At 36.9% G+C, this 27897-nt stretch overlaps 1 protein-coding gene across 14 annotated transcripts in view; it reads left to right on the top strand.

The window, feature by feature from the left end:
- Positions 1 to 27897, top strand: part of NEK1 (NIMA related kinase 1) — a 231566-nt gene that overhangs the window by 12920 nt on the left and 190749 nt on the right. For all 14 annotated transcript variants that reach the window (XM_075564253.1, XM_075564248.1, XM_075564257.1 and 11 more), the window contains 7 exons: positions 4254 to 4402; positions 4870 to 4966; positions 17859 to 17956; positions 19480 to 19563; positions 22712 to 22779; positions 22896 to 22982; positions 27428 to 27482. In XM_075564253.1, coding sequence (XP_075420368.1) covers positions 4286 to 4402; positions 4870 to 4966; positions 17859 to 17956; positions 19480 to 19563; positions 22712 to 22779; positions 22896 to 22982; positions 27428 to 27482 — 606 coding nt within the window. In that variant the 5' untranslated portion in view covers positions 4254 to 4285. The remainder of the gene's footprint in view (positions 1 to 4253; positions 4403 to 4869; positions 4967 to 17858; positions 17957 to 19479; positions 19564 to 22711; positions 22780 to 22895; positions 22983 to 27427; positions 27483 to 27897) is intronic.

The raw sequence follows: 27897 nt of genomic DNA, 5'->3' as shown, positions 1-27897 counted from the left end.
TATCTTGGAGAAATCATTAAATTCTGTCTGGTACTCAGTTAGGGGTTATATTTATGTTATTTGACAAAACTTGAGCTTGAAAATATTATATCAATATTCCACTGAGTTTTGTTCTTCCTTCTTTGTAACCCATAATTTGAATTTGTAATTTAAGAAGATTAGATTATTTTCAGTCCATAAATGAAGTATTGATGCGTGAAATATGAACATCTTTTAATGGATTAACAATGAGAAATAAGGTAAACTTACAGGAATTTTAATGTACTCTTCATGACAAGCCCCCTTTCTTTTAGAGGAGAATCATACATTAGAGACTAGCTTGCTAAGAATATAAACAGAAAACAAAGGTGAATTAAATGTGTATTAGTTTAAAATTAATTTAGTGCATTTATGTATCTCCACTATAAGGACAATCTTGCCAAGAGTCATGGTATGCCTTTGTGATTAATGATTGCCTTGTGACTCCTCCCTCATTAATTTCCCTCCCAACTTTGTGTTTTAGCTATTAATACCTAGCCTGCTGTACTCTTGCTTCTCTCCAGAAATAATTATTACTAAAGCTACTGATTACTTGAATCAATTATTTTGTTATGGAAAAAGTCTAAATATGATACCAAAGGCAGAACTTTAAGGAAAAGATGGATAAATTTGCTCACAGCACAATAAACTTTTTAAAAAATGGTTTTATTAGGGGCTCATACAACTCTTATCACAATCCATGCATACATCACTTGTATAAAGCACGTTTGTACATTTATTGCCCTCATCATTCTCAAAACATTTGCTGTCTACTTAAGCCCCTGGGATCAGGTCTTCATTTTTCCCTCTCCCTCTCTGCTCCCCACTCCCTCATGAACCCTTGATAATTTATACATTATTATTTTGTCATATCTTGCCCTGTCCGACATCTCCCTTCACCCCCTTTTCTGTTGTCTGTCTCCCAGGGAGGAGGTCACATGTAGATCCTTGTAATCAGGTCCCCCTTTCCAACCCACACTCACTCTACGTTCCCAGTATCGCCACTCACACCACTGGTCCTGAAGGGATCATACGCCCTGGATTCCCTGTGTTTCTGGTTCCTGTCTGTACCAGTGTCCATCCTCTGGTCTAGCCAGACTTGCAAGGTAGAATTGGGATCATGATAGTGGTGGGGGGCGAGGAGCATTTAGGAACTAGAGGAAAGTTGCATTTTTCATCGTTGCTACATTGTACCCTGTCTGGCTCGTCTCCTTCCTGAGACCCCTCTTCAAGGGGATCTCCAGTGGCCTACAAATGGTCTTTGGGTCTCCACTGCACTCCCCCTTCATTCACTATGGTAAGATTTTTTTGTTCTGATGATGCCTGATACCTGATCCCTTCAACACCTCGTCATTGCACACGCTGGTGTGCTTCTTCCATGTGGGCTTTGTTGCTTCTGAGCTAGATGGCTGCTTCTTTACTTCAAGCCTTTAAGACCCCAGACACTATATCTTTTGATCGCCGGGCACCATCAGCTTTCTTCCACATTTGCTTATGCACCCATTTGTCTTCAGCGATCGTTTCATAGAGGTAAGCACACAATGATATGATTTTTTGTTCTTTGATGCCTGATAACTGATCCCTTTGACACCTCGTGATCACACAGGCTGGTGTGCTTCTTCCATTTGGGCTTTGTTACTTCTGAGCTAGACAGCCGCTTGTTTACCTTCAAGCCTTTAAGACCCCAGATGCTATCTCTTTTGATAACCGGCACCATCAGCTTTCTTCACCACATTTGCTATGTACCCGCTTTGTCTTCAGTGGTTGTGTCAGGAAGGTGAGCATCACAGAATGCCAATTTAATAGAAGAAAATATTCTTGTATTGAGGGAGTACTTGAGTGGAGGCCCAATGTCCTTCTGCTACCTTAATACTAAACCTATAAATATATGCACATAGATCTATTTCCCCATCCTCATGTATAAATACATTTGCATGTATACATGTCTTTCTAGACCTCTAGATGCCCTTTGCCTCCCAGCTTTTTCCTCTTTTTCCCTTGACTTTCCTCCTGTCCACTATCATGCTCAGTCCCCACCAGGATTTCAGCATTTCCTCTTTGTTACATTACCCTTGATCATGCCCTTGATCAGCCCTCCCACACCCTCCTCACCACCAATTTGGATCACTTGTTGCCCCCTTGTGTCGCGCTCAGTCTCGCCAGCAAGAAGGACGCGCCACAGCAGGATTCTTCCACAGTCGTTTAATGCGGGTTCGATTTGCAGATGCGGAAAAAGACCCCGAAGCCCCAAACTACTGCTGCTTATATGTGCTCTATGGGGACGTGCTGTGCATTGATTGGTGCGTTCGCCAGAACCCTTATTAGCATACTCCAGGGTGGAGTTATGACTACGTCATCTAAGCAGTGCGCATGCTCTAAGTGGTTGTTTACCACTTAACTGGGCCACCGCCCTGACTGCCCAGCGCCATCTTGTAATGGCGGCGAGAGCTGCGGCTTCCCACACTCTTGTCCCTGGGTTTGTTAAAACCACTTCCTTTCCCTCCACCTCCCCATCTCCCATGTCCCCCTGGAACTGTTGGTCATGTTGTTTTCTCCCCCAGATTGTTCATCCATCTTACTTTATTTAGACAGACCTTCACAATAAACTTTTATGTATTTAAATAAAACTGAAAGGCACATTGCATGTGTTGGAAAAAATACTACATTTTTGATAAACGAGTTAAAATAGCTTTATTACTTAAGAAGCTTTTGCAAATTAATAAAAAGACTATTCAAGTAGAAAATGGACCAAGAATATGAGTGAATCATTCAGAAAAGCATAAAAATAATAAATACAAAAAAACCCAAAACCCTGAAGCAAAAGAAATTCAGATAAAGATAAGACAATATCTTTTCCCCTGCCTCCCTCTTCCCCAGTAATAATAGTGAATACAAACGTACTGGCGACAGGACCCACTGTGTGCTAGCACTAAATACGTTACTTAAATTCACTGAGCCTCCAGCCATTCTGTGGGTGTGGTGTTTTGTTACTATTATTTTATACGTGGTTAAAACACCATTTCAAACCCATGGTCAGAGTTTATTCTGACAAAATGCACAAAAAGATGAGTAATGTGCTCAGATCACGTAACAAGTTTTTGAACCTGGGATTTAATCCAGGCTCTTAAACTCTTAGGTTTTAGTTCTCTTTACTACTTATTGTCTCATAGGGAGCCATGGTAGCGTAGTGGCTACTCATTGGACTGCTAACCGCGAGGTCAGCAGTTCAAAACCACCAGTCACTCCATGGGAGCGAGAGAAGACTTCCTACTCTCATAAAGAGTTACAGCATTGGAAACCCACAGAGGTAGTTCTACCTTGCCTTATAGGGTTGCTGTGAGTCAGATTCGACTCAATAGTAGTGAGCTTGGTTTTATTTATTGTCTTTCAAGGATTTTAATTAAGTATAAACACAAGAAACCCATTGTCATTGAATCAATTCAAATTCATAGTGGCGCTGTAAGATAGACTAGTGCTGATTGCCCCTTTGAGCCTCTGAAATTGTACATCTTTACAAAAGCCTATGGCCTCGTTTTTCTCCCGCAGAGTGGTGGGTGGGTTTGAGTTACTGAAGTTGTTTATTGCTATCCCAACATAACCTCTTGAAGCAAAGTAAGTGTTAATAAGGTACATAAAGCAGGACTCCTTACGCTTCCAGTAAGAATATTAATAGTAGACATTTCTATAGAACAGCTAAGCAACATGTTTGAAAAGCTTTAATGTGCGTATCCTTTTAACTTGGAATTCTAAGTAAGTTCTTGTAATTATTATAATAAGAACATAAAAACATATACACACAGAAGCGTTTTTATCAAGGTTGGCTTATAACAACACACATTGTAAACTGGTTGCATGCCTAATAGAGGATTAGTTAGACAAGTTTTGGAAATAGTGTCAATTTAACTAGCATTCTTATAAACAGTAAAGTAATACTAGCTACTAATTAACTCATGTAAGAAATAGTTTGTCTTTCTCTGTATTCAATGAGTACACAATATTTGGCCTTCTTATATAAAAAAGCCTTATAAAATTGACTTGACACTAATTTATATATTTTTAGCTAGAATTAGATTACATGATGGAACTTGATATATAAAGCTTAACTTTCCGTAAATATTTTTAGTATTTTTAAAAGTTAGCCGATTACTAAGCAATTAGAATTGGAGTTAAACGTTATATTAACCTTGTTATCACATCACTATAGAAGAAATACTTTGTTATATTTTTATGTCTAGCACATCTGTAAGGATGCCTTAAATTAAGAACCATGGAGAAGTATGTTAAACAACAAAAAATTGGAGAAGGTTCCTTTGGAAAAGCCATTCTTGTTAAATCTAAAGAAGATGGAAGACAGTATGTTATCAAGGAAATTAACATCTCAAGAGTAAGTTTTTATTCTTAAAAAAAAATAAACTTTCTTCTGTGATTTTTAATTTTCCTCATCATTACACTGAGATGTATTGATTTGGATTTCTATTTTGTCATCTAAGTCTAGCTACAATATGGTTAATTGTTTAAAACAAATATCAGACTGTGTTACATAAAGTGAAAGATCACCACAATCTCAGAGAGACCCACTAATTTCAGATTTGTCTATATATCATTTCAGATATTTGCTATGATGTATACTCATGTGTATGTATTTTCAATAATGCAATACAGTTCTGTAACGTAATCTCAGGAAACTTTAGAATGTTTATACAAATAGATTCAACTCAGTCTTTAGTTTCTTGTTTTAGTTTGGTGTTTGGATTGTATTTACTGGTGTCATTACTGACTTAACCATTTCCTTACTAATGGATCTTTAAGTTGCTTACTGATAGTGTAATGTCTTTTTTCCTGCCTCTTAAGATGTCCAGTAAAGAAAAAGAAGAATCAAGGAGAGAAGTTGCAGTGTTGGCAAACATGAAGCACCCAAATATTGTCCAGTATAGAGAATCATTTGAAGGTCAGATACATTGTGTCAAAGAGATTAAGAGATGTTTAATCCTTAAGCCAGTCATATGGTATGACTATATTCTCAGGAAGAAAAGAATATAATTTTTGCTTGAGTGGGTTTTGAGCTTGATTCTAGGATCATATATCAAACTATCCCCGTGTGGTTTAAGACTAATGTAATTTAATTTGGTGATTTTATATCTTTGGTTATAGTCCCTATTTCTGCCACAGTGGAAAAAGTTTCTTATTTTTATACCAGATACCCCATTGGGTAGCTTTACATTTCTCATAAAACTTTTGAGAACTCTAAAACAAATAGTTAATCACTGGCTGATTTAAAGTAATGCATATATGTAAATATTAAAATTGATCAATTTTAAAGATATGAACATTGATACTATCTTAATGTCTTCTATGAAAGATGAAGCTATTAGTGAATGTCTATTTTCTCCTTACTGAATTTTATTAGTCTAAATATGATCAAATTAACATTTATTTATTTGTTGTTCTGAAAGCATATATTTTATAATTGGTTAGCCTTGATTCTACATTTGTTGTGTTTTGATTTCTGACTCATAGTGGTCCCATGTGACAAAGTAGGACTTCCCCATAGAATTTTCATAGGTATTAATTAAAAAAATACTTTTATTGGATGCTCTTACATCTCATCACAATCCATACAATCATCCAGTGTGTCAAGTACATTTGCACATATGCTGCCATCATCATTTTCAAAGCATTCTCTTCTCACTTGAGCCCCTGATATCAGCTCCCCATTTCTTTCCCCTTACTCCCCTGCCTGCCCTTCCTCACAAACCCTTGATAAGTTATAGATTATTATTTTCATATCTTACATTGTCCTCTGTCACCCCTCACCATTGTTTGTTCCCCTGGGAGGGGAGTATAGGTTGATCCTTGTGATCGATTCCCCCCACCTTCCACTAATCCTTCTGGTATCTCTACTCTCATTGTTGGCCCTGAGGGGTTTATCTATTCTGGAGTCCCTGTGTTTCAGGCTCTTATCTGTAGCAGCGTGCATGCTCTGGTCTAATACGACTTGTAAGGTAGATTGAGATTGTGATCGTGGGGTGAAGAAAGCTTCAAAGAACTAGAGGAAAGTTGTGTGTTTCATCAGTATTATAGTGCACCCTGACTGGCTCATCTCTTTCCTGTGACCCCTTTGTGAGGGGATGTCCAATTGTTGATCGATGGACATTGGGTCTCCCCCCCTCTGCCTCCCGCCCCCATTCACATTGGGTATTATTTTGTTCTGGGTCTAAGATAACTGACACTTGATCCCATTGACACCTCATGATAACACAGGCTGGTGTGTTTCTTCCATGTGGGCTTTGTTGCTTCTGAGCTAGATGACTGCTTGTTTATCTTCAAGCCTTTAAGACCCCAGATGCTATATCTTTTGATAGCCGAGCACCATCAGCTTTCTTCACCACATTTGCTTATGTATCTGCTTTGTCTTCAGTGATTGTGCTGGGAAGGTGAGCATCACAGAATGCTTGATTATTAGAACAAAGTGTTCTTGTGTTGATGAAGTACTTGAGTCGAGGTCCAAGGTCCATCTGCAACCTTAATTCTTAACATATAAATATGAGTACATAGTTCTATTCCCCTCTTGATACACACACACACACACACACACACACACACATATATACACACACACATACATATATGCCTGTATTTAGACCTCTGTAAATGTCCTTTGCCTCCTCCTTCTTTCCTCTATTTCCTTTTGCTTTCCTCTTGTCCCGTCATCATATTTGGCATTCATTTGGGTTTAGCAATTCCTTTCAACTACATTTCCCTGATTAAGCCCCACTAGGCATCCTACACCCTTCTCTACATTGATTTTAGTTCACTTGTTGTTCCCTTATCCCTGGGTTGGTTCCCTTCCTTTCTCCTACTTCCTGTTCTCCCGTGTACCTCCCCTGCCGAACCATTGGTCCTGCTCTTTTCATATCCGAATTGTTTATCCTACCTATCTTATCTAGATAGACGTGCAGATACATTAATAAGTGCAAAAACTCACCTAAGCCAAATAAAACAACAAAGGAAGTAAAGACCAACAAAACAATAACTACAACTATAACAAAAAGAAAGCCATTGACAAAAAATGAAAATGCCTGTAAATAGTTCAGGGTCTGTTTGTTGACCTTTAAGAGTGTTTTCCAGTCAAGTCTGATGGGGTGCCACACTGTCTCTGAAGTCTACTTGGTATTTCCTGGGGATTTCATCACTTTGCTCCCCTTGCTGCTCTGTTGAATGCCTTAGTGTTTCCCCCCAGCATGATGGGGTCAGATTGTGCGTAATTCCCGCACTGAGTCTCCAGTGTTGTCTCCTGCAGCACTGTGGTTTAATGAGGGATGTGGTGTCTCGTGGTGGGGCCGACCTTAGGGTCCTCTCTGTACGTGTCTGCTCCGAGCAGGAAAATGATCCTCGGGGCTTGGTGGGCCAGATGTTCCCCCCCCCCTCCATCTCTTTTTATTTCTCCCATGTGCTCTAATCAGTTGCACCTTCTCCCCAAGCTGTAGCCCCAGTGCTGTCCTCTGAAGTGCGCTCTTCTGAGGGGGAAGGGGCATATAGTTGGGATTGGGACTGGCCCCCTAGGTGTAATATTTATGGGAGCAGATTTCCAGGCTTGTCTCCTGAACCGTGGTTGTGGTGGGCAGGCTGTTAACTTTTTGTTTAGCAGCTGTGGGCTTGACCATTATGTTACCAAGGCTCCTTGGTTATATATTTAAATATATTTAGTTTGTGTAGTAAGTTATTTTATGCCTTACCATCCCCATTCCTGAATTACTTGAATTCTTGTCTTGGTTATTTTACCATTTGGCTTTTATCATCAATTTATGGATTCTGTTTTCTCTCAATGCAATAATACTTGCATTTCTGAGAGTGTTTAACTGATGCTTTTCTGTGAATAACTGTTTTTGATAATTATTTTCCCCCTTAAATGCATGTTTTACCTTTTGACGCTGAATGTTTCTATAGAAACTTTGAGACCAGGATGATGGCTTTTCACTTGAAGGGAATTTGCTTTATCTCTCCATGATGCCAAAGGACTCTTTATTTTGAAGCTCTGTGTTAGACTGTGTTGATTAGAGAAACAAACTCATTGACATTCATCTGTATAAGAAAGAGCTTTATTTCAAAGAGCAATTGTATATTGAGAAAACATTCCAGCCCAGGCTAGATTAAGTCCATAAGTCTGACATTAGCCCATATGTCCAACACTAGTCCATAAATTCCTCTTTAGATTCACACAGCACATGCAATGATGCTGAATGCAGGAAGATAACAAGCCGGTGGGTGTAAAGTCTTGCGGATCTTGTGCCAATGGAAGCATCTCAGCACGGCTTCTGTGGCTCTCTGAGTGGCTCTTTAACAGGAAGGTGTAGCAGAGGGAGTATGTGGGCTGCTTCCCAGGAGAAAGAGGGAAAGTTCCCAGAATCCTCATGAGAAGGCCACACCCACAAGGAAGCATCATCAGGCTGTGATCTGACTGGCAGACTAGAATCCACCTCTTCCATTGTAATATCCTCAAGTTGATATGAGATTATGTAGCTACCACAGCATGAAGGAATTTTGCAAAACTAACGACTTGCTCACAGCAAATACTTTTTCTTTTCAGTAACACAAAAAGTGACTACACAGGTGGCCTTCCACAGATGGAATACACAGAAATAAAATATACTACATCTGTGGGAAGACACGATGGAGAAGCTCAATATCAGCAGCTAAAACCAGATCAGGGACCACCCCTGGAACAGCCCAATTGATCATATACAAGTTCAGGATAAAGCTGAAGAAAATTAAAACAAGTCCATAGGAGCCAAAATAAAACCTTAACTCTATCCCTCCTTATTTTCGAGAACATGTCAAGAACAGATTTGACACATTGGACACTAATGACAGAGACCTGATGAGCTTTGAGAGGACATAAAACCTTCATTCATGAAGAAAGCAAAAGGACATTAAAAAGACAGGTTAGAAAGAAAAGATCAGCGTGGATGTCAGAAGACCCTCTAAAATTTGCTCTTAATTGGAGATAGTTAAAGCAAATTGAAGAAAGGATGAAGTCAAGTAGCTGAATAGAACCAATGGTGCTGAAGGAAGAAATTTCAGGCTCCATTGAATGCATTAACCAAAGACAAGGTTCCAGGAATTGAATCACCCAGTGAAATGTTTCAGCAAACTGAAGAAGCACTGGAAGCACTCATCCCTCAATGCCAAGAAATTTGGAAGACAGCTCCCTGGCCAGCTGACTGGAAGAGATCCACATTTGTGCCCATCCCAAAGCAAGGTGACCAACAGAATGATAAACTATAGAATGATATCATTGATAAAGCACCAAAATTAGATTTTGCTTAAGATCATCCAACAATAATTGCAGCAGTACCTTGACAGGGAATTTCCTATTCAGACTGGATTAAGATGAGGACATGGAACAAGGGATAATATCATTGCTGATGTCAGATGGATCTTGGCTCAAAGCAGAGAATACCAGAAAGAGGTTTACTTTTGTTTCATAGACTTCAAAGACTGTGCAGACCATAACAAGCTGATTCTAACCTTGACAGGAATGGGAATCCCACAATACTTCACCGTGTTCATTTGGAGCTTGTTATGAATCAAGATGCAATTATGTGAACAGAACAAGGGAATATTGCATGGCTTAAAATCAGGAAAGGTGTGCATCAAGTTTGTATCCTTTCAGCATGCTTGTCCAATCTATGTGCTGAGCAGATCATCAGAGAAGCTGGTTTATATGAAAAAAATACAGCATTAGTATTGGAGGAAGGCTTAGTAACAATCTGTGGAATAGAGATGACACAGCCTTGCTTGCTGAAAGTGAAGAGGAATCGAAGCCTTTGCTGATGAAGATCATGGGCTGTAGCTTTCAGTTTGGATTACAATTCAATGTAAGGAAGGCCAAAATGTTCACAACTGTACCAATAGTTAACATAATGATAAATGGATCATGCTCATGGAAATGCCAGTTAAAAGATGAAAAGATGTATTTCTTTAAGAAAATCTGCTCACAAGAACTCTTTAGAGCATTAAAGAGCAAGATGTTATTTTGAGGACAAAGATGCACCTGACCCAAGCCTTGGTATTCTTTATTGCATCATATGCATGTGAAAGTTGGACATTTAGTAAAGAAGACTGTAGAAGAATTGAAGCATTTGAATTGTGGTGCTGGAAAAGAATATTGAAAATACCATGGACAGCTAAAAGGACAGAGTGCTCAGTATTGGAAGAAATTAGGCAAGAGTGCTCCTGAGAGGAAAGGATGATAAGACTTCATCTTACAGACTTTGGATATATCGTCAGGAGAGACTAGTCCCTGGATAAGGACATGATGTTTGGTAAAGTGCAGGGGCAGCAGAAAAGGAGGCCCTAGATAAGATGGACGGACACAGTGGCTGCGTCAATGGACTCAGCTCGGGCCTAGGAACAATTGTGAGGGTGGCACAAGACCGTGCAGTGTTTCTTTCGGTTGTGTATAGGGTCCCCGTGGGTTAGAGCAGACTGGATGGCACCTAACAACAACAGCATGACTTAGTATTAATGATTCCGAATCGGTGTCTCTGAACAGTTTGCGTTCATTTTATCTGCAAATTCTTGTTTTTCTTTGTTGCCGAAAGTTCTCATTTTACTATATTTTTTAGATCCATGTAGACCTTAATATGAGGCAGATTTAAAAGCTTATTTGCTAAAGTTGTTACCATATATACTATAATTCATCTTTATAAAGTATTTTATACTATAGGTTATACCCTCAAAAAATTTAAAATACATTCAATAATAAAATATTTTAGAGAAGAAAGCTTCAACGGTTGTTACTTTTGGATGCTTATAGAGTCATTAGGCAGAATTTAAAAAGGGTAGCGGACAAAGAAATTTAATATTGATTGCATGGTTGCAGATATTGCATGCCATTTAAATAATTAAGCTTTCTGAAAGTCACTGAAAAGGCAGCATCATTATAGTGAAACAAACATGCATCTAAAGAGCATATTAAGTGGTGGGCTGTTACGCCAAGCTTTGTGCTCCAATCTACCAGCCACTCTGCAGGAGGAAGATAAAAGCTTTCATTAAAGATACAGAATCATTTTAGAAACAGTAAATTATAATAAAAGCATTACATGAAAGTGAAAAAAAGAAAACCCAAATAAGCACCAGGATGTAGGAAAATATAAAATAAATTAAAAGATGAAATCACAGAAAGAAAATAAAAATACATACCACATATCTACAATTCCAATTTTTTTTCCAAATAAGATTTGAAAAAAGTGCCTACTTGAACTTTCTCTCACTGTCATCAAGTCAATACCAACTCATAATTGCTCTCTAGGACAGGAGAGAATTTCCTCTGTAGTTTTCTGAAACTAACTTTATGAGAGTAGATAACTTCATCTTTCTCTCTTGGAGTGGCTAGTGGGTTCAAACTGCTAATCTTGCCATTAACAGCCCAACTCATAATCAGCTATGCCCCAAGGGCTCCTATTTTTAAACTCTCTACTTTTATCTTTCATGAAAACTTACAGTCATGGAAACCCTATGGAGTAGGTTTTTCTCTATCATATAATTTGGAATCACCACATATAAATTTATATGATGAGTTTTAGAAGTCTCAATATTATACATAAGAGGATTTTGTGGCAAAGGAAACATAGTGATAGTATAAACAGACTGATAAATACTCTCAGATTACATATAGAAAATTAGGATCAGTTTAATGGAATAACTAATAGATGAATCAATAAATGACATTGATATTAATAATTATGGATACATGTGGAGAATTTAGATCAAAGTTTTCATAACACATGAAGGTTGGAGAAACCAGTATTCCTAAATACACACACACACACACACAATTTAAAATGTATATAATTGGATTATAATACTAATTTTTATAATTAGATAATTATTTTATCTATAAGGTTTAAATATTATAGTCTATAATTTAATCTTATAATTTATCTTATTTTTTCCTACCTCCTGTCTTATGCTTTTTAGGGTTTTTCCCCTTAAATTTAACTCTTTTATGTTACTGTTTCTAAAATGAATCTGTATCTTTAATGAAAGGTTTCCAGTCTCATTAGCATTCTATTTGCTGTTGCCCAAACGTAACTTCTCTGCCTACCTCAGAAAAGCTTTCTGTGAGTCCAAGTTAAGATTGCCTTTGGCTGTTTCACTAAACAAATTTCCACTGAGTTGATTCTGACTCATAGTGACCCTATAGGACAGAGTGTAACTCCCCCATGAGGTTTCCAAGGTAATCATTATGAATGCAGACAGCCTCCTCTTTCTCATATGCAGTGGCTGGTGGGTTTGAACTACCAACCTTGTGGTTCCCAATCCAATACTAGGCTCCTTTTTTGGCTGTAGGTAACAGAGTATCTTACTAATATTTATATAAGTGATATGGTCTAAAGATAAAACCGCCCATACCAGTTCAGGACATAAGTGACAGTTTAGTCCTCCAGAATCTTCCTTTCTCTCTACTGTGCCATCCCCACACTGTCTGATTTTTACCCCAATCCTTTTCCCCTTGTTCTAAGATAGCTCTCACAGCTCCAGATACAAGTCTACACAAAGGAAGTGGTAAATGGCAATGCCAGAAACTCTTACACTTGTTCTTGTCACCAAAACAAGCAAACACTTTCTCAGGAGCCAGTCTTCAGATGTCTTCTGTTTCAGCGGCCAAAATGGGTCAGATGACCACTTCCAACTTGTAGGAGAAACTGGGAAATAGAAAATCTGTGTTTTTTTCCAGCTTCTAAAATTAGAGGTTGAAAAGAGAGGAGAGTATTGGAAATGGCTCTTCAGTTAGCCAGCCAGCAGTGCATGCATTACCTACTGTTTGGTTGTGTGTCACATGCTCTTTTACTATTATCAAACTTTGCCACCACTTGTCTGTCAGTTGGTTTACTGAGTGGCTTGTGTGTTGCTGTAATGCCTAAAGCTATATCATTGGTATTTCAAATACCAGCAGGATCACCCCAAGTGAACAGGTTTCAGTGGTACTTCCAGATTGTGTAATACTGCTTGATGTGATTGAATGGTGGAACATTTTGCTATCTGTATGAGCTCCCAATAAAACAATTAACAACAACCCAAAACGAAACAAACAAACAAAAGACAGACTATGAAGGAATAGGCTGCCTCTACTTCTGAGGAAGTATCCTCTGAAAACCGTATGGACAGCACTCAGACATTGTCAGGTAGTGAACAGAAGCAGCACATTGGCAGAGCTGGTGCCAGAAGATGAGCCCCTCAGGTTGGAAGGCCCTCCAACTATGACTGAGGTAGAGAGCCTCAAAGAAGAGTTGACCTTAATGATGTGGCTGGGGAACACCTGCTGGAGTAAGCTCTTTGGGACCTTTTCCCTAATAACTCAGTTTGTACTACTGAAAATGAGAAGAAACAGCCACAAATATTAATAAACAGAACTTAGAATGTACAAATCTAGAAAAATAGGAAGTTGTAAAAAGTGAGATGGACCCATAAAGATTGATATGCTAGGAATTAAAGAGCTGAGATGGAGTGATATTGGCCATTTTGAATCACAGAGAATCCCATGGTTCACTCTGCTGGGCATGACACAATCGAGGAATGGTTTTGCGTTAGTCAAAAAGGACGTCCCATGATCCACTTGAAGTGCAATGCTGCCTGTAATGGGTAATGGCTCTCTGAATACAAGGAACTCCAACCAGTGCAGCTATTATGCAACCGCCATTAAAACTAGTGATGCAGAAATCGAAATCTAACATCTCCCGTCTGAAATTGGTCAACTATGCACCAAGATACCTTGATACTTATTGGCAATTGGAATGCAAAAGTTGGAAACATAGAGGATGCTATCCATAGGGTTTTCAGTGGTGGATCAGGATTGGAGGAAGGTTTATTAACAACCTGCGATGTGCACATGACAACCTTGTTGCTGAAAGTGAGGAGAGATTGATGCACTTGCTGATGAAGATCAAAGATTGCAGCCTTCCGTATTGACTACAATTCAGAGTAAAGAGACCCAAATCCTCACAACTGGACCAAGAGGTAATATCATGACAAATGGAGAGACGATTGACTTTATGAAGGATTTCATCTTGCTTGGATCCACAATCAATGTTCATGGAAGCAGCAGTTAAGAGATCAAACAATGTATTGCATTGAATAAATCTGCTGTTGGAGACCTCTTTAAAGTTTTGAAAAGCAGGGATGCTACTTTAAGGACTAAGGTGTGCCTGACCCAATCCATGGTATTTTCCATGACCTCATAGGCATGTGGAAATTGTACCTTGAGTAAGAAAGACTAAAGAAAAATCTATGCATTTGAACAACGGAACGGTGTTGGCAAAGAATATTGAAAGTACCATGGCCTACCAAAAAAACAAACAGACCTGCGTTGGAAGAAGTAAAGCCAGAATGATCCTTGGAGGCAAGGATAGCGAGACTTTGCCGCCTGGACTTTGGACATATTATAAGGAAGGACTATTCTCTGGAGCAGTAAGTATATCAGGCTTGCGAGGTTGAGGGGTAGCGAAAAAGATGAGGCTTTCAACACGATGGGTTGGCGCAGTGGCTGCAGTAATGGGCACAAACATAAGAACAATTGTGAGCATAGCGCAGGAGTTGGTACTCTGTTCCATTGTGCATAGTGTTGCTATGACTCAATGGCACCTACCATTCACAATAACAAACTTTGAGCATTTGATAAAAATCATTGAAGCCTTGCCACTTGGCGTAGTCTTTTACCCTAAACTTTAAGCAGTTTTTAGGTTTTTCTTTTGTTTTTTGGTGTCTTTGTGTAGTAGTGTGTGAGCCTTTTGGTAATAGGTTTGGCATCTTACATTTCTGAATCCCTAGCATCTTGTAAAAGTGCCTTGCATGTGGTTGGAACTCAAATGTTTAACCATGTAAAGGAATGTAATAATATATTGATCTTTCATGGAGAAATGGTTTTTTATATTTCAAGGTAATGTTTTATTTCAAAGGATAAATATTTTTCTGTTTCCTAAGGAAACATGATAAGGTTTGTATCCTAAATTCACTTTATTTTGGAATTGCTTCTTCACCCTTTTTCATTTCTTTGTCTGGTTTTTCTCTCTCACACAATTTTTTGATAGCACATGGTACAATATTCTAAAATGGCAAAAGAGTAAATAGTAAAAAAAATGTTTTTAATTCTTGTCTTCAAGTCATCCATTTCCCTTTAGTTATTTTTCCCAATGACTTGTGTTTTCTTCAGGAAATACTCTAAACATGAAGAAGCATACATAAATGAAAGTACACTGCACACAATTTCTTTTTGCTTGTTATACTGCATAAATGATCACACCTTGTGCATTTTTAACAAAAAGTTGTACTTTTATATGTTGTTTTTCTCCTGGTGGTAATATATTTGGATACTATTTCCATAACAGTCATACAGACTGAGAGATTCTTAATTAGCCATCATCTAGAGTCCTAATTTCTGCCACATTAGAGGTTGTATATCAAAAGGGGAATACAAGTGACAAGACAAGACCACTATCACAAGGTGAAAAGGATTTGTAGTGCTGAAAAGGATGACAGAATTGAAGGCCATGAGTTGAGGTAATGAAGTGAGAACAAAGAAGTAGTTCAAAATGAAATTCATTCTAAGTATATGTATGTATATATATATATATATATATATATTTAATTATAAATCTAATTGTACTTATGGGAGTATAGCAGCACCCAGTACAACTGCCTTTAACTTGTAGTAAGTGGTGATTTAGGTGTTAGATGTGAAATTGATTACTATATTTTTCTTGAGGGAAAAAGGAGAAGTTTTCTAATCCTATATATTCATCACAGGAAGAGATGTGTTTTTATCTGTGGACTAAAGATAAGGGAATAAAGCGGTATCACACATTCATAATTGTTGGGAGATTATTTACAGCTATAAGAAAGAGAGAAAAAGCAAAGAAATCCCTAACAAAGAGAGACTGTCTTATTCATTGTTGAATACAAAGTTCATTAGAGTACCTCTTTTGTAATTGTGTTTTAAGTAATTAACAGATGAAAAAAACTTAAAAGAGCCCATCTCGAAAATGTAGGCAGGATTTCTGAAATCCTAAGGAGAAGTTCTCCTTTGTCGTCTGTTGCTAGGAGTTGGAATGGAGTGGATGGCTGGATTGGGTGGCAGTGGTGGGTACAGATACACTTAGATCTATGAATCTAGAATGATTTTCAGACCATTTATTTTTCATGCTTGTCAGCATCTATCAAGACTGTTTCTAGAATTATTTAAATTTAGTATTTTCAAGAGGTTAATAACTCAATGTTGCAGGGTAAAGCCCATTTTAATACTACTAAAATTAATTGAATTATAGTACTCATGAAATTAAAAAACAAAATTTGTTCCTCTGTGCACTAAATATATCTTTAGCAGGCAGATTTTAATTTTGATAATAGAATAATAGAAAATATTTCTAATAATAATAATCATCCAATTTTCCCCTTTCTTATGCTATCTTAATTAGTGGATAGTCCATTTAAATAAAACCTCATTTAGATTTGCTATTCTAAGGTTGCAGATGGACATTGGGCCTCAATTCAAGCACTCCCTTAACAAGAACATTTGTTCTAACAATCCGACATTCTTTGATGCTCACCTTCACTACACGATCGCTGAAGACAAAATGGGTGCATAAGCAAATGTGGTGAAGAAAGCTGATGGTGCCCGGCTATCAAAAGATATAGCATCTGGGGTCTTAAAGGCTTGAAGGTAAACAAGCGGCCATCTAGCTCAGAAGCAACAAAGCCCACATGAAAGAAGCACACCAGCCTGTGTTATCATGAGGTATCGAAGGGGTCAGGTGTCAGGCATCCAAGACCCAGAATAAAACCATACCCAAGGTGTATGGAGGTAGGGGGTGGGATGGAGTGGAGACCCAATGCTCATCGGTAGGCAATTGAACATCCCCTCACAAAGGGGTCACAGGGAAGGGATCAGCTAGCCAGTCAGGGTACAGTATAGCACCAGTGAAACACAACTTTCCTTTAGTTCTTTGATGCTTCCTTCATCCCATTATCATGACCTCAATTCTACCTTACAAATCGGATTACATCAGAATATACACACTGCCAACAATGAGAGTAGAGATACCAGGAGGATTAGGGGAAGGTGGGAGGAGAAACAAGGCTCAACCTAGAACCCCCTCCAAGGGTGTGGAATAATGGAAAAGTGGGTGAGGGGCGACGGAGGATGATGTAAGATATGGAAGAAATAATCTATAACTTATCACGGGTTTGAGAGGGAGAGGGAAGAAATGGGGAGTGGGTATCAGGGGCTCAAGTGGGAAGAGAATGCTTTGAAAATGACGATGGTGGTTTATGTGCAATTGTGCTTAACACACTGGAGGAATGTATGGATTGTGATAAGAGATGTAAGAGCCCCCAATAAAAAGCATTTTAAAAAAAGAAGAAAAAGAAGAAGAAAAAATATATAGGTAGGAAAACAGTATTTTACATATGACTTTTAAAGAAACATTTATTGAATGAAGCCAAGTATATATGTTTGCATTTCAATATCCCGAGGATGCTTAGATCAGTGTGGATAATACCATTATCCAATTGGATGGTGTATTTTTTTCTTTGTTAGATGATGTTTTCTTGATAGATGGTGTATTTTTATATTCTTGGAGTTGCTTGTTAAGCTAAGCCATTGTATAACCTGACTAGTATATCTTGTTTTCACAACTTTATTCTTTTAAATATGGTTTTATATTTTAGTTATTGTTGATTGTTGTGACTTTTAATAAGAATTTAAGTACTTTCAATTTAGCTATGACTTTGATACAGTATATACATTTTTAAAAGTGGAATGTAATGTTTATATTTTATAGAAAATGGCTCGCTCTACATAGTAATGGATTACTGTGAAGGAGGAGATCTGTTTAAACGAATAAATGCTCAGAAAGGCATTTTGTTTCAAGAGGATCAAGTAAGTTACCATGTAGATCGACTTTTACTTCATAATGTTATTGAGAAGTAGTTCAAAATGAAAGTCATTCTAAGTAAATATATAGATATTTATTTTTGATTATAAATATAATTGTATTTATGAGAATATAGCAGTATACCAAATACAACTATTCTTCAGACTTAGGCACCAACCACTAAAGCTAGTGATGTAGAAATTGAAGAATTAATTATATGAACTTCTTCAGTTTAAAATTGATCAAACATACACTCAAGATGCATTGATAATTATTGATGATTAGAATGGAAAACTTGGACACAGAAAAAGGAGTAGTTGGAAAATATGGTCTTGGTGATAGAAACAAAGCTGGAGATTGCGTTATAGAAATTTATAGGATAAATGACTTTTCATAGCAAATAATTTTTTTCAACAACATAAAATACATAGGAACTTCTCCAAATGAAATACACAAAAACCAAAGGGACTTCATCTATGGGAAGACACAATGGCAAAGCTCAATATGAGCAGCTAAAACCAGACCGGGGTTGACTGTGGAACAGACCGCCAATGGCTCATATGTAAGTTTAGGATAAAACTGAAGGAAAGAACATTCCATGAGAACCAAAATACAATCTTGAGTCTATTCCACCTGAATTTCGAGAACATATCAAGAACAGACTCGACGCATTGAAAACCAATGACAGAAGTCCTGATGAGCTATGGGATGATATCAAGAACATTATCCAGGAAGAAAGCCAAGGATCATTAAAAAGATAGGAAAGAAGAGAAGAGATCAAAGTGGATGTCAGAGGCGTCTCTGAAACTTGCTATTGATTGTAGAATAGCTAAGGCACATGAAAGAAATGATGAAATGAAAGAACTGAACAAAAAATTTCAAAGGGCAACTCGAGAAGATCAAGTCAAATATAATGAAATATGCAAAAGTCTGGAGTTAGATCATTTTTTCCCCTCTTTTGATGTAAAAAAAGTTATAGAAAAAGTAAGACAACATGGAAGAGTCACCCTTAATCATACTACTATTAAACATAAATTATTTCTATTTCTACTCTGGAAGTTTATTTCTATGTTTATACTGATTTATAGGAGATGCTTCAATAGCAGTCTTTTACATTTTAGGGTTATATGTTGAATGCTATTTGGCTTCAGAATCTGTGTGATGTTAAAAATCAAAAATACCAAACCCAAACAAAAACCTGTTGCCATCAAGTTGATCTTTACTCTCTGAGTCTGTAGGACAGAGTCTGTGCCACAGGGCATTTCTTTATGCAAGCAGCCAGTCACGTCTTTCTCTCGCTGAGCAGCAGATAGATGGGTTTGAATCTTTGACCTTTTAGTTAGTAGTCGAAAGCTTAACCACTGTGTTTTCAGTACACCTTTTATTTACTGTTAGTGGCTACAAATAAAAAATGAATTATAACCTAAACTTTAAAGTATTTATGAATTCTTTTAATCATTAAGGAATAACTGCTTTGCTATGAATATAAATCTTAAAAGAAATGGCAATTCTGATTTTCTTCCCCTAGATTTTGGACTGGTTTGTACAGATATGTTTGGCCCTGAAACATGTACATGATAGAAAAATTCTTCATAGAGACATAAAATCACAGGTATGTTTTTTTAAATCACTGATAACTTCTAAATGGATAAAGACATAGGCTTTGCATTATCATGAGTCAGTTATGTTTTTCCTTTACTTTCTCCTACTTCTGCATCTGCATACTGTATGTTAGACTTTCTGTTTTTTCCCAGATCTTCTTCCTTGATTTACTACTCTGTTATGATCCTACTCACTTCCATTGAGTTGATTCCAATTCATAGTGATGCTGTATAGGGTTTTCAAGGCTGTAAATCTCTCCAGAGTTGATAACTTCACCCTTCTCCTGTGGAGCAGCTGGAGGGTTTGAACTGGGGCCTTGTGTGGTTAGCAGTCTAACCTAGCCAATAATAGCACCACCAGTCTCTCTGTTATAGTGGAACGACAACAACAAAGAGAGTAAGGTATGGAATATACACCTAAGACCATTATTTTGACATTTTGCCTGTCTGAAGATAGTTTTCTTTCCCTGTAATGGTAATTTGGTTATAAACTTACAGGTTGGACATTGTTTTCCTACCGATTCTTAAAAATATTGCTGATTTATCTTGTGGCTTCTAGTGTTCCTTTTCTTTTAGGAATTTAAAGGTCTTTAATTCAAAAATTAAATTATTTCCAATGCTGTAACTTGGTGATGCTGATTTATCATTCTGTTTTCTTCCCATATTTTCATTATACTGTGTACTTTTGATCTGGGAATGTGTATTTCCTCATTTCTCAAAAACATTCAGCTATATCCTTTCAAAGATTGTTTCTCTGTCTTTCTGAATTTCTTTTGAGACACACTTCTTAATCTATCCCTTCAAATATTTTATCTGTTCATTCATATTTTATCTTTGTCTCTTTCTGTTGCATTGTAGGTGAATTCCTTAGCCTCTGTGTACATGAAATCCATTTTCAATTTTGTTTCATTAGTGTTTATCCCATCTATTTTTATTATAATGGCTATTTTTTTCCCTGAAGGTTTATATTTTATCCAGTTTCTTAAGATCATATTTATGTTTGGGTTTTGTTTCATATATGGAGCCTTGCCGGCATAAGTTACTCATTGGGCTGCCAACCCCACCTTCCTATAAAGCCACCCCCTGGAATGAAGAGTGGGCTCAGCATCCTCACCTTTCCTGTGCCCGAACACACCCCACCATCCTTACTCCATCTCAGTCAACTCCATTTTGCTTAATTTTTGACATTGAACATGTGTCTGATGTAAATCTTCTTAGTGATACAGAATTTAGGATATTGTATTCCACAGACTTCTGGTTTCCACTGTTTCAAAGAACATTAGTGTTCTTTATTGATGAATGCAGAACAGCTGGATAAATTATTAAAATTTTTGGTTGATTTGTTGCTTTTAGGCTAATTTATACAGTTTGATTTTGTTGAAATAAAATCTAATTTCAATGAAAAAAAACCCTACATGCAAATATATTTTATATGCCATCAAATTCACTCATTTAAAATGTACCCAAACTCAAATTCATAGCAACCATAGGACAGGACAGGCTAGAATGTGAGTTTCCAGGACTGTAGCTCTTTATGGGAGCAGAAGCCTTCATCTTTTTTCCCCCTAGGAGTGGCTGGTGGTTTTGAACTGCTGACCTTACATAACCAACAGCGTAACCAATGCATAACCACTACGGCATCAGGACTCCTCTTAAAATGTCCAGTTTGGTGATTTTTAGTATATTCATAGAGTGTGGAAACACCACAACTTTTAAATTTCAGAACATGTTCAGGATTCCAGAGAGAAACCTTATATCTAATAGCAGTCTCCCCCAGCCACTGGCACGCTTTACTTTTTGTCTCAATAAATTTGCATATTCTGGACTTAATATAAATGGGGTCCTATAATGCATGCATTTTCAAAAAGTTGGGTTATTTGACTTTTTATTATTGAGTTGTAGGTGTTAGGATATAAATCCCTGTCAGATACATAATTTAGAATTATTTTATGCCCTTCTGTGTTTTTTTTTTTCATTTTATAATGTCTTTGATGCAAAAATTTTAATGAAGTTCAGGTATTTTCTTTTACTATTTTTGCTGTTGGGGACATAGTTAAGAACAATTGCCTAATCTAAGGTCACTAAGATTTCCTCCTTTTAAAAAAATTTTTAATCATTTTATTGGGAACTCATACAACGCTTATCACAATCCATACATCCATCCATTGTATCAAGCACATTTGTACATTTGTTGCCATCATCATTCTCATAACATTTTCTTTCTTTTTTTTTTAAAGCAAAAGGGAAGAAATTTATTGGAGCCCATACGGGAAACCCTAGGGGGGGCCCAGCATACCCTACTGTGTAGGCATGCCCAGCAAAGAGTCATACCATTCACTGTACCCCCATGTCCCAGAGGGACTCCCCTTGAGCCAAGCACCAAAGCCCCAGGACTGGCTGGGGGTTGGGACGAACATTTGCTTTCTACTTGAGCCCTTGGTATCAGCTCATTTTCCCTCCTCCATCTCCACTCCTCCCTTCCTCATGTATCCTTGATCATTTATAAATTATTGTTTTGTCATATCTTACACTATCTGATGTCTCCCTTCACCCACTTTTCTGTTGTCCATACCCTAGGGAGGAGGTTATATGTAGATCTTTATAATCAGCTTCACGTATCACCGCTTTCACCACCGGTCCTGAAGGGATCATCTGTCCTTGATCCCCTTTGTTTCCAGTTCCTATCTGTACCAGTGTACATGCTCTGGTCTAGCCGGATTTGCAAGGTAGAATTGGGATCGTGATAGTGGGTGAGAGAGGGGAGAGGAAGCATTTAGGAACTAGAGGAAAGGTGTATGTTTCATTGTTGCTACACTGCACTCTGACTGGCTTGTCTTCTCCCTGTGACCCTTCTGTAAGGGGATGTCCAGTTATCCACAGATGGGCTTTGGGTCTCCACTCCATACTACCTCTCCTTCACAATGATATGAGTTTATTCCCTTTGATGCCTGATCCCCCCTATGCTTTCTTTCTTTTAGAAGTTTTATAGTTTTAGTTCCTGTGTTTAAGTATGATCCATTTTGAAGTATCATTTATGTATGGTATGAGATAGGTCTTTAATTTCATTATTTGCATCTTTTGAACCAGATTCAGTTTTAGGAAAGAAGTTTTTGACTCAAAACTACTGTAACTACTTCTGTTTTGTTCTGTCTTTTACAGAACATATTTTTAACCAAAGATGGGACAATACAACTTGGTGATTTTGGAATTGCTAGAGTCCTTAATAGGTAATATATCCATAATTAACTTTGTGTATATATAATGCCTCAGTTACATTGTGATTATGGTGATGTGTATCTCCTCAGTATCTGATGTTTTTATAATGATTCTCTTTTTGTTCTAGTACTGTAGAGCTGGCTCGAACTTGCATAGGGACCCCATATTACCTGTCACCTGAAATCTGTGAAAATAAACCTTATAATAATAAAAGGTATTTAAAATGATACTCCTTACATGATATATTTATTTTAAAATCTTTTTCTACTTACTGTTTTTATTGATCTTCTGAATAGTATTCTAGCATCAAAAATATATACATGTACATTTTAATGTATAAATTAACATGTAAATGTAATATGTACTATATATAAGGTTTATATATAAATGTATCTATACTCATGTAAATATATATGAGAGCACTTCAAAACATTCATGGAAAATAGCTCTTTTCATTTCATTTTTCCATGAACTTTGAAACCCTCTCATAGGTATGCCTATAGCTAGGGAAATGTAAAGAAACTGTACCAGAATTTTGCTGAAGGAAACAAAGGAAAAATCATGTTATAATTTATATCATAGCTTGAAAGTAAAGTAGTTTTGGTAGTTTTTCTCTTTATAATACTTCCTAGGAATTATTAAAGGTAATATTTACTGTACAGTTATTATTCCTCTCAATAACTGTGTAAGATATAAGTATTAAGATCCTGCTTTTGTGTTTTACTTTATAAGAAGGCTATAGGTGATAAGAAGTAGAGTTAACTTTCATAAGTCTGTTAGCCTAGCATCCAGGCTAAGCAGTTGACACCAACCCCACATTTCTAATTACATAACTGTGCTATAACTAACAGATTGTAATATGTGAGTGGTAAGAGGAATCTTGTTATTGAGTTCCAATTATCCTTTATTATAGTTTAACTGAAAAATTTCAACAACGAAAAATTGTTCTTAATTTTGAAGGCACCTATGTAAGCTACAAAAGAAAATCCTTACAACTGTACAATAAATAATATCATGGTAAATGGCTGAAGGGTCGAAGTTGTCAAGGATTTTATTTTACTAGGATCCTCAATCAGTGCTTATGGCAACAGCAGTCTATAAGAAAGCTGCTGCAAAGACCTCTTTAAAGTATTAACGAGCAAAGGTTTTACTTTGAACATTACGATGCAACAAACTGAGGTATTTTCCATAACTTACTATGTGTGTGAACATTGGACCTTGAACAAGGAAGGCCAGAGAAGAGCTGATGCATTTGAAGTACATTGTTTGCAAAGACTTCTGAACGTACAATGGACTGCTAGAAGAACAAACTAATCTGTCTTGGAAGAAATACAGCCAGAATACTCTGAGCTGTGTGGATGGTGAGACTTTGTCTCATGTAATTTGGATATTAGGAGAGTCTGGTCCCTGGAGAAGGACGTCACGTGAGTGGAAAAGAGAAAAATCCTTCATGCGATGAATTGACACAGGGGCTGCAACAATGGGCTCGAACATGACATTTGGGAGGATGGTGCAGGCCTGGGCAGTGATCATCCTGCTGTCCATAGGGTCACTACGACTCATCGCTAACTTTACAGCAACCAACATGTAGGCTAAAAGGAAGAGCGAAGTTGTCAATGAATATCACCCTGCCTAATTCACAAGAAAAAATTCATTTAATTAAAAAATGCATATTTCTACTGCCTCTTTTTTTTTGGGGAGGGGGTGTCTAGGAAGTGTATGCCAAGCCTGAGCAGCACAGGCTGAGGATCTCCTAGCAATGTGCTATTTTAACCAATTTGAACGATAGTGAAAAGATTAGTATGATCCATAAGCTTACCATTAGTGGATATCCAACAGGTAGCATTTCCTTTGAGTTAAAGTAATCTTACAATTTAATGATACTTTTGTTTCTTATAGACAAATGAATTTAAAAATATCAACATTAACTTTTATATTAGAATTTTATGTAATCAATCTGGGGAATTCTTTATAAAATCAATTTGAAAGTCAAGTAATTTTTAAAATGTGGTGAGTGGATGTCATTGTTTAAAGTTCATATTTTAAATGTCATATTTTAATGTGTTTTAAGGGGGCCATTAGTTTCATGTTTTTGTTATATATGTAACATGTACATGTTACTGAATAGCTAATTATGTTAAAAATTACTAGTTGACATATATGGGAGTTATATTTCTAGGTTTTGGGGATCATTTAGGCAAAGGGAACCTCAGCATTTCAAAAATGAAGTTTAGTCTTTTCAGTAAATTCAAACATCAAGAGCAGAGCGGTAGTTTTTGCTTTGACTTCTAAGGCACCATAACTCTGAACCTGGATGTGTTTTTCCAAACAGACAGTTAGGTAAGAATATTTAGAAGGGAGACAAGAGACCTGTGTAAAGGACATAATGTCTTTAAAGTAGAATAGAATAAATTAATGTATTTACTCTTCCATAAGATTTTAGCTGCTGTCACTAGTTTGAATCCTGGGGGCATAGTGGTTATACTTTGGGCTGTTACCTGTAAGGTCAGCAGTTTGAAACCAGCAGCCACTTCACAGGAGGAAGGATAGTTTTTCTACTACTGTGAAAAGTTACGGGGGTGGAGGGGGACAGCGGATGGTGTAAATATGAAAATAAAAATAATTTATAAATTATCAAAAGTTCTTGGGGTCGGGAGGGGGATGGAGGGAAAAAATAGTTGATAGATACCAAGTAGAAAGAAAATGATGATAGCAACATATGTACAAATGTGCTTGACACAGTTGATTGTATGGGTTGTTCTAAAAGCTGTAAGTGCCCCCAACAAAATTATTAATTAAAATAAAAATAATGAAAAAAGAAACAGCAGTAGTGGAATTCATAAAATAAAAGGAGTTACTGTCTTGGAAAGTCACTGGGGCAGTTCTACCCTGGCCTCTAGGGTTGCTGTGGGTCAACACTGACACAGTGACAGTGAGTTTGGGTTTTTGGAGTCATTGGTTTATTTCATATTAGTTTTTAAAAATTCACATTTTCATGTTCATTAAAGCATCTTTTTCTAATAGGATTTTAAGTGTACATTGTTATAAACATTAAAGCAGTTTGACTTTTACTAAATGAAAGTTGCTAAACAGAATATACATATATGTATACATATATACATTCTGCAAAAAGCTGTGCAGGACGGAGTTTTCATAGTATGCATATTCAAGCAACTCGCCATGAGTTAGGGCACCCTGTGTCTTCGTCTGGTCACAGTGAAGTTTTTCATAAAAGCAGTTTCACCCAAACCTCGTTTTTTGTGACGGCTGATTTAAAGGACAGTGTGCAACTGTGAAATTTGGTTTCCTGCTTGGGAAAAATGTTGCAGAAACTGTTGTGATGTTGAACACAGCTTACAAGGACAGCACTACGGGAAAATTCAAGTGTAAGAGTGGTTTTCTAATTTCAACAAAAGTGAAATATTGATTGATGAGAAGCCTCATTCTGTACATGTGTCAACTTCCAGAATGGATGGAAATGTTGATAGAATTTATGCGCTTGTGCTTGAAGACCAATGACGAACCATCACAAAGATGGGGGAAGTTTCTGGACTATCGTAGAGCTAAGTTCAGTGAATTTTAACAAAATATTTGGGAAAGAGAAGTGTTGCTATGAAATTTGTGGCTTGGGTTCTGACTGACCAGGAGAGAGTGTCGAGCGGAAACATGCTGTGCTTTGAAAGAACACCACCGAAGTGACCCAGCCTTTATTTCCAAGGTCATTACTGCTGATGAGACATGGTGCTATTCTTACGACCCCGAAACCAAACATCAATCATGCCAGTGGAAGACGTAATCCTCACTTCACGCCCCCCCACACAAAAAAACTTGTCAAGTGAAATAAAAAATCAAGATGATGCTCTTTTTTTTTTTTTTTGGATGTGAGGGGGATAGTGCATTTGGAGTTCATTCCACCTGGTTAGACTGTTAACTCAGCTTTCTATTTAGAGGTTCTGAAAAGATTGTGTAACAGTATGTGACAAAAAAGTCCTGATTTGTGACAGACTGGGGACTGGTTTTGCCAACATGATAATGTACCTGCTCATGTAGTTATGTCAGTGCGCCAGTTTTTTTTTTGCAAAAAACAGCATGCCTCTCTTGTCCCATGCACCTTACTCTCACCTGACCTCTTTCCATGAGACTTCTTTTTGTTTCTGCAATTGAAGAGGGACATGAAAGAACAGCTATTTGATGACTTGGAAGAGGTGAGGAAAAAGGGAGGGAGGTTTGTCAGCCATCCAAACCAGATGAGTTTGAAAAATGTTTCCAAGAATGGAATTGCAGATTTGACAAATGTATTAAGTGTAATGGAGAGTACATTGAAGGTGATAAGATTGTTTTATGTAAAAAATTAAATTCATAACTTTGAAGAAAACATAATAAATTTCATTTTTTGTGTACTCCCTCATATTTTATTAATTTAAAAATTAAATTTCTGTAATGAAACTTTGAAATAATTGACTCACCAACCATTGTTTTTCTAATCTGGAACCACTGCTTTTGTCATTGCTTTTGGCTGAAAATGTTTTTCAAGGAAATGTTTAATGCAACACATTGTTTCCCCAAGCATTTTCATACAATTTTTGTTTATTTTAAATAAATGAAAATTTTAAAGTAAGCTGATACTTAGAGGAAATTTATCATTTTTCTCTTCTCTAGTGACATTTGGGCTCTTGGGTGTGTCTTGTATGAGATGTGCACACTTAAACATGCAGTAAGTAAAAGTGTCTGAAGTGGTAGATAATAATCCTGTCAAAAGTGTCCAGAAATTTTATTATTTTAAATTATATGTCTTTTAGATGACCTAGTACTGTAAATTCTAATTCAGGTTTAAATTTCTCCTCTCTTTTCTAATGCCTAAGTTGAAAATGCTTTTTTAAACATCTGTGCTTGTATAATATATATGCTTATATTGTGTATGTTACTGTAATACATATTTAATATTTTTATATATAGTTATTCCTAAAGGCAGATTCAGAGTTTGTGATTTCTTAATCTTAAATTCATTTACCATGAATGAGATATTTTAGTTTATCACATTTTAATAGTTTTATTTGGTCAAATCCCACGAAAAGACCCATATGATTTGATTTTGAAACTGAAATTATGTAAGTATGTTTGTCCATCAT

The sequence above is a fragment of the Tenrec ecaudatus genome, chromosome 12 (assembly GCF_050624435.1).
Source record: "Tenrec ecaudatus isolate mTenEca1 chromosome 12, mTenEca1.hap1, whole genome shotgun sequence".
NCBI classification, from domain to species: domain Eukaryota; kingdom Metazoa; phylum Chordata; class Mammalia; order Afrosoricida; family Tenrecidae; genus Tenrec; species Tenrec ecaudatus.
The sequence above is the reverse complement of the archived record's forward strand: the minus strand, read 5'-3'. Positions and strand labels throughout refer to the sequence as shown.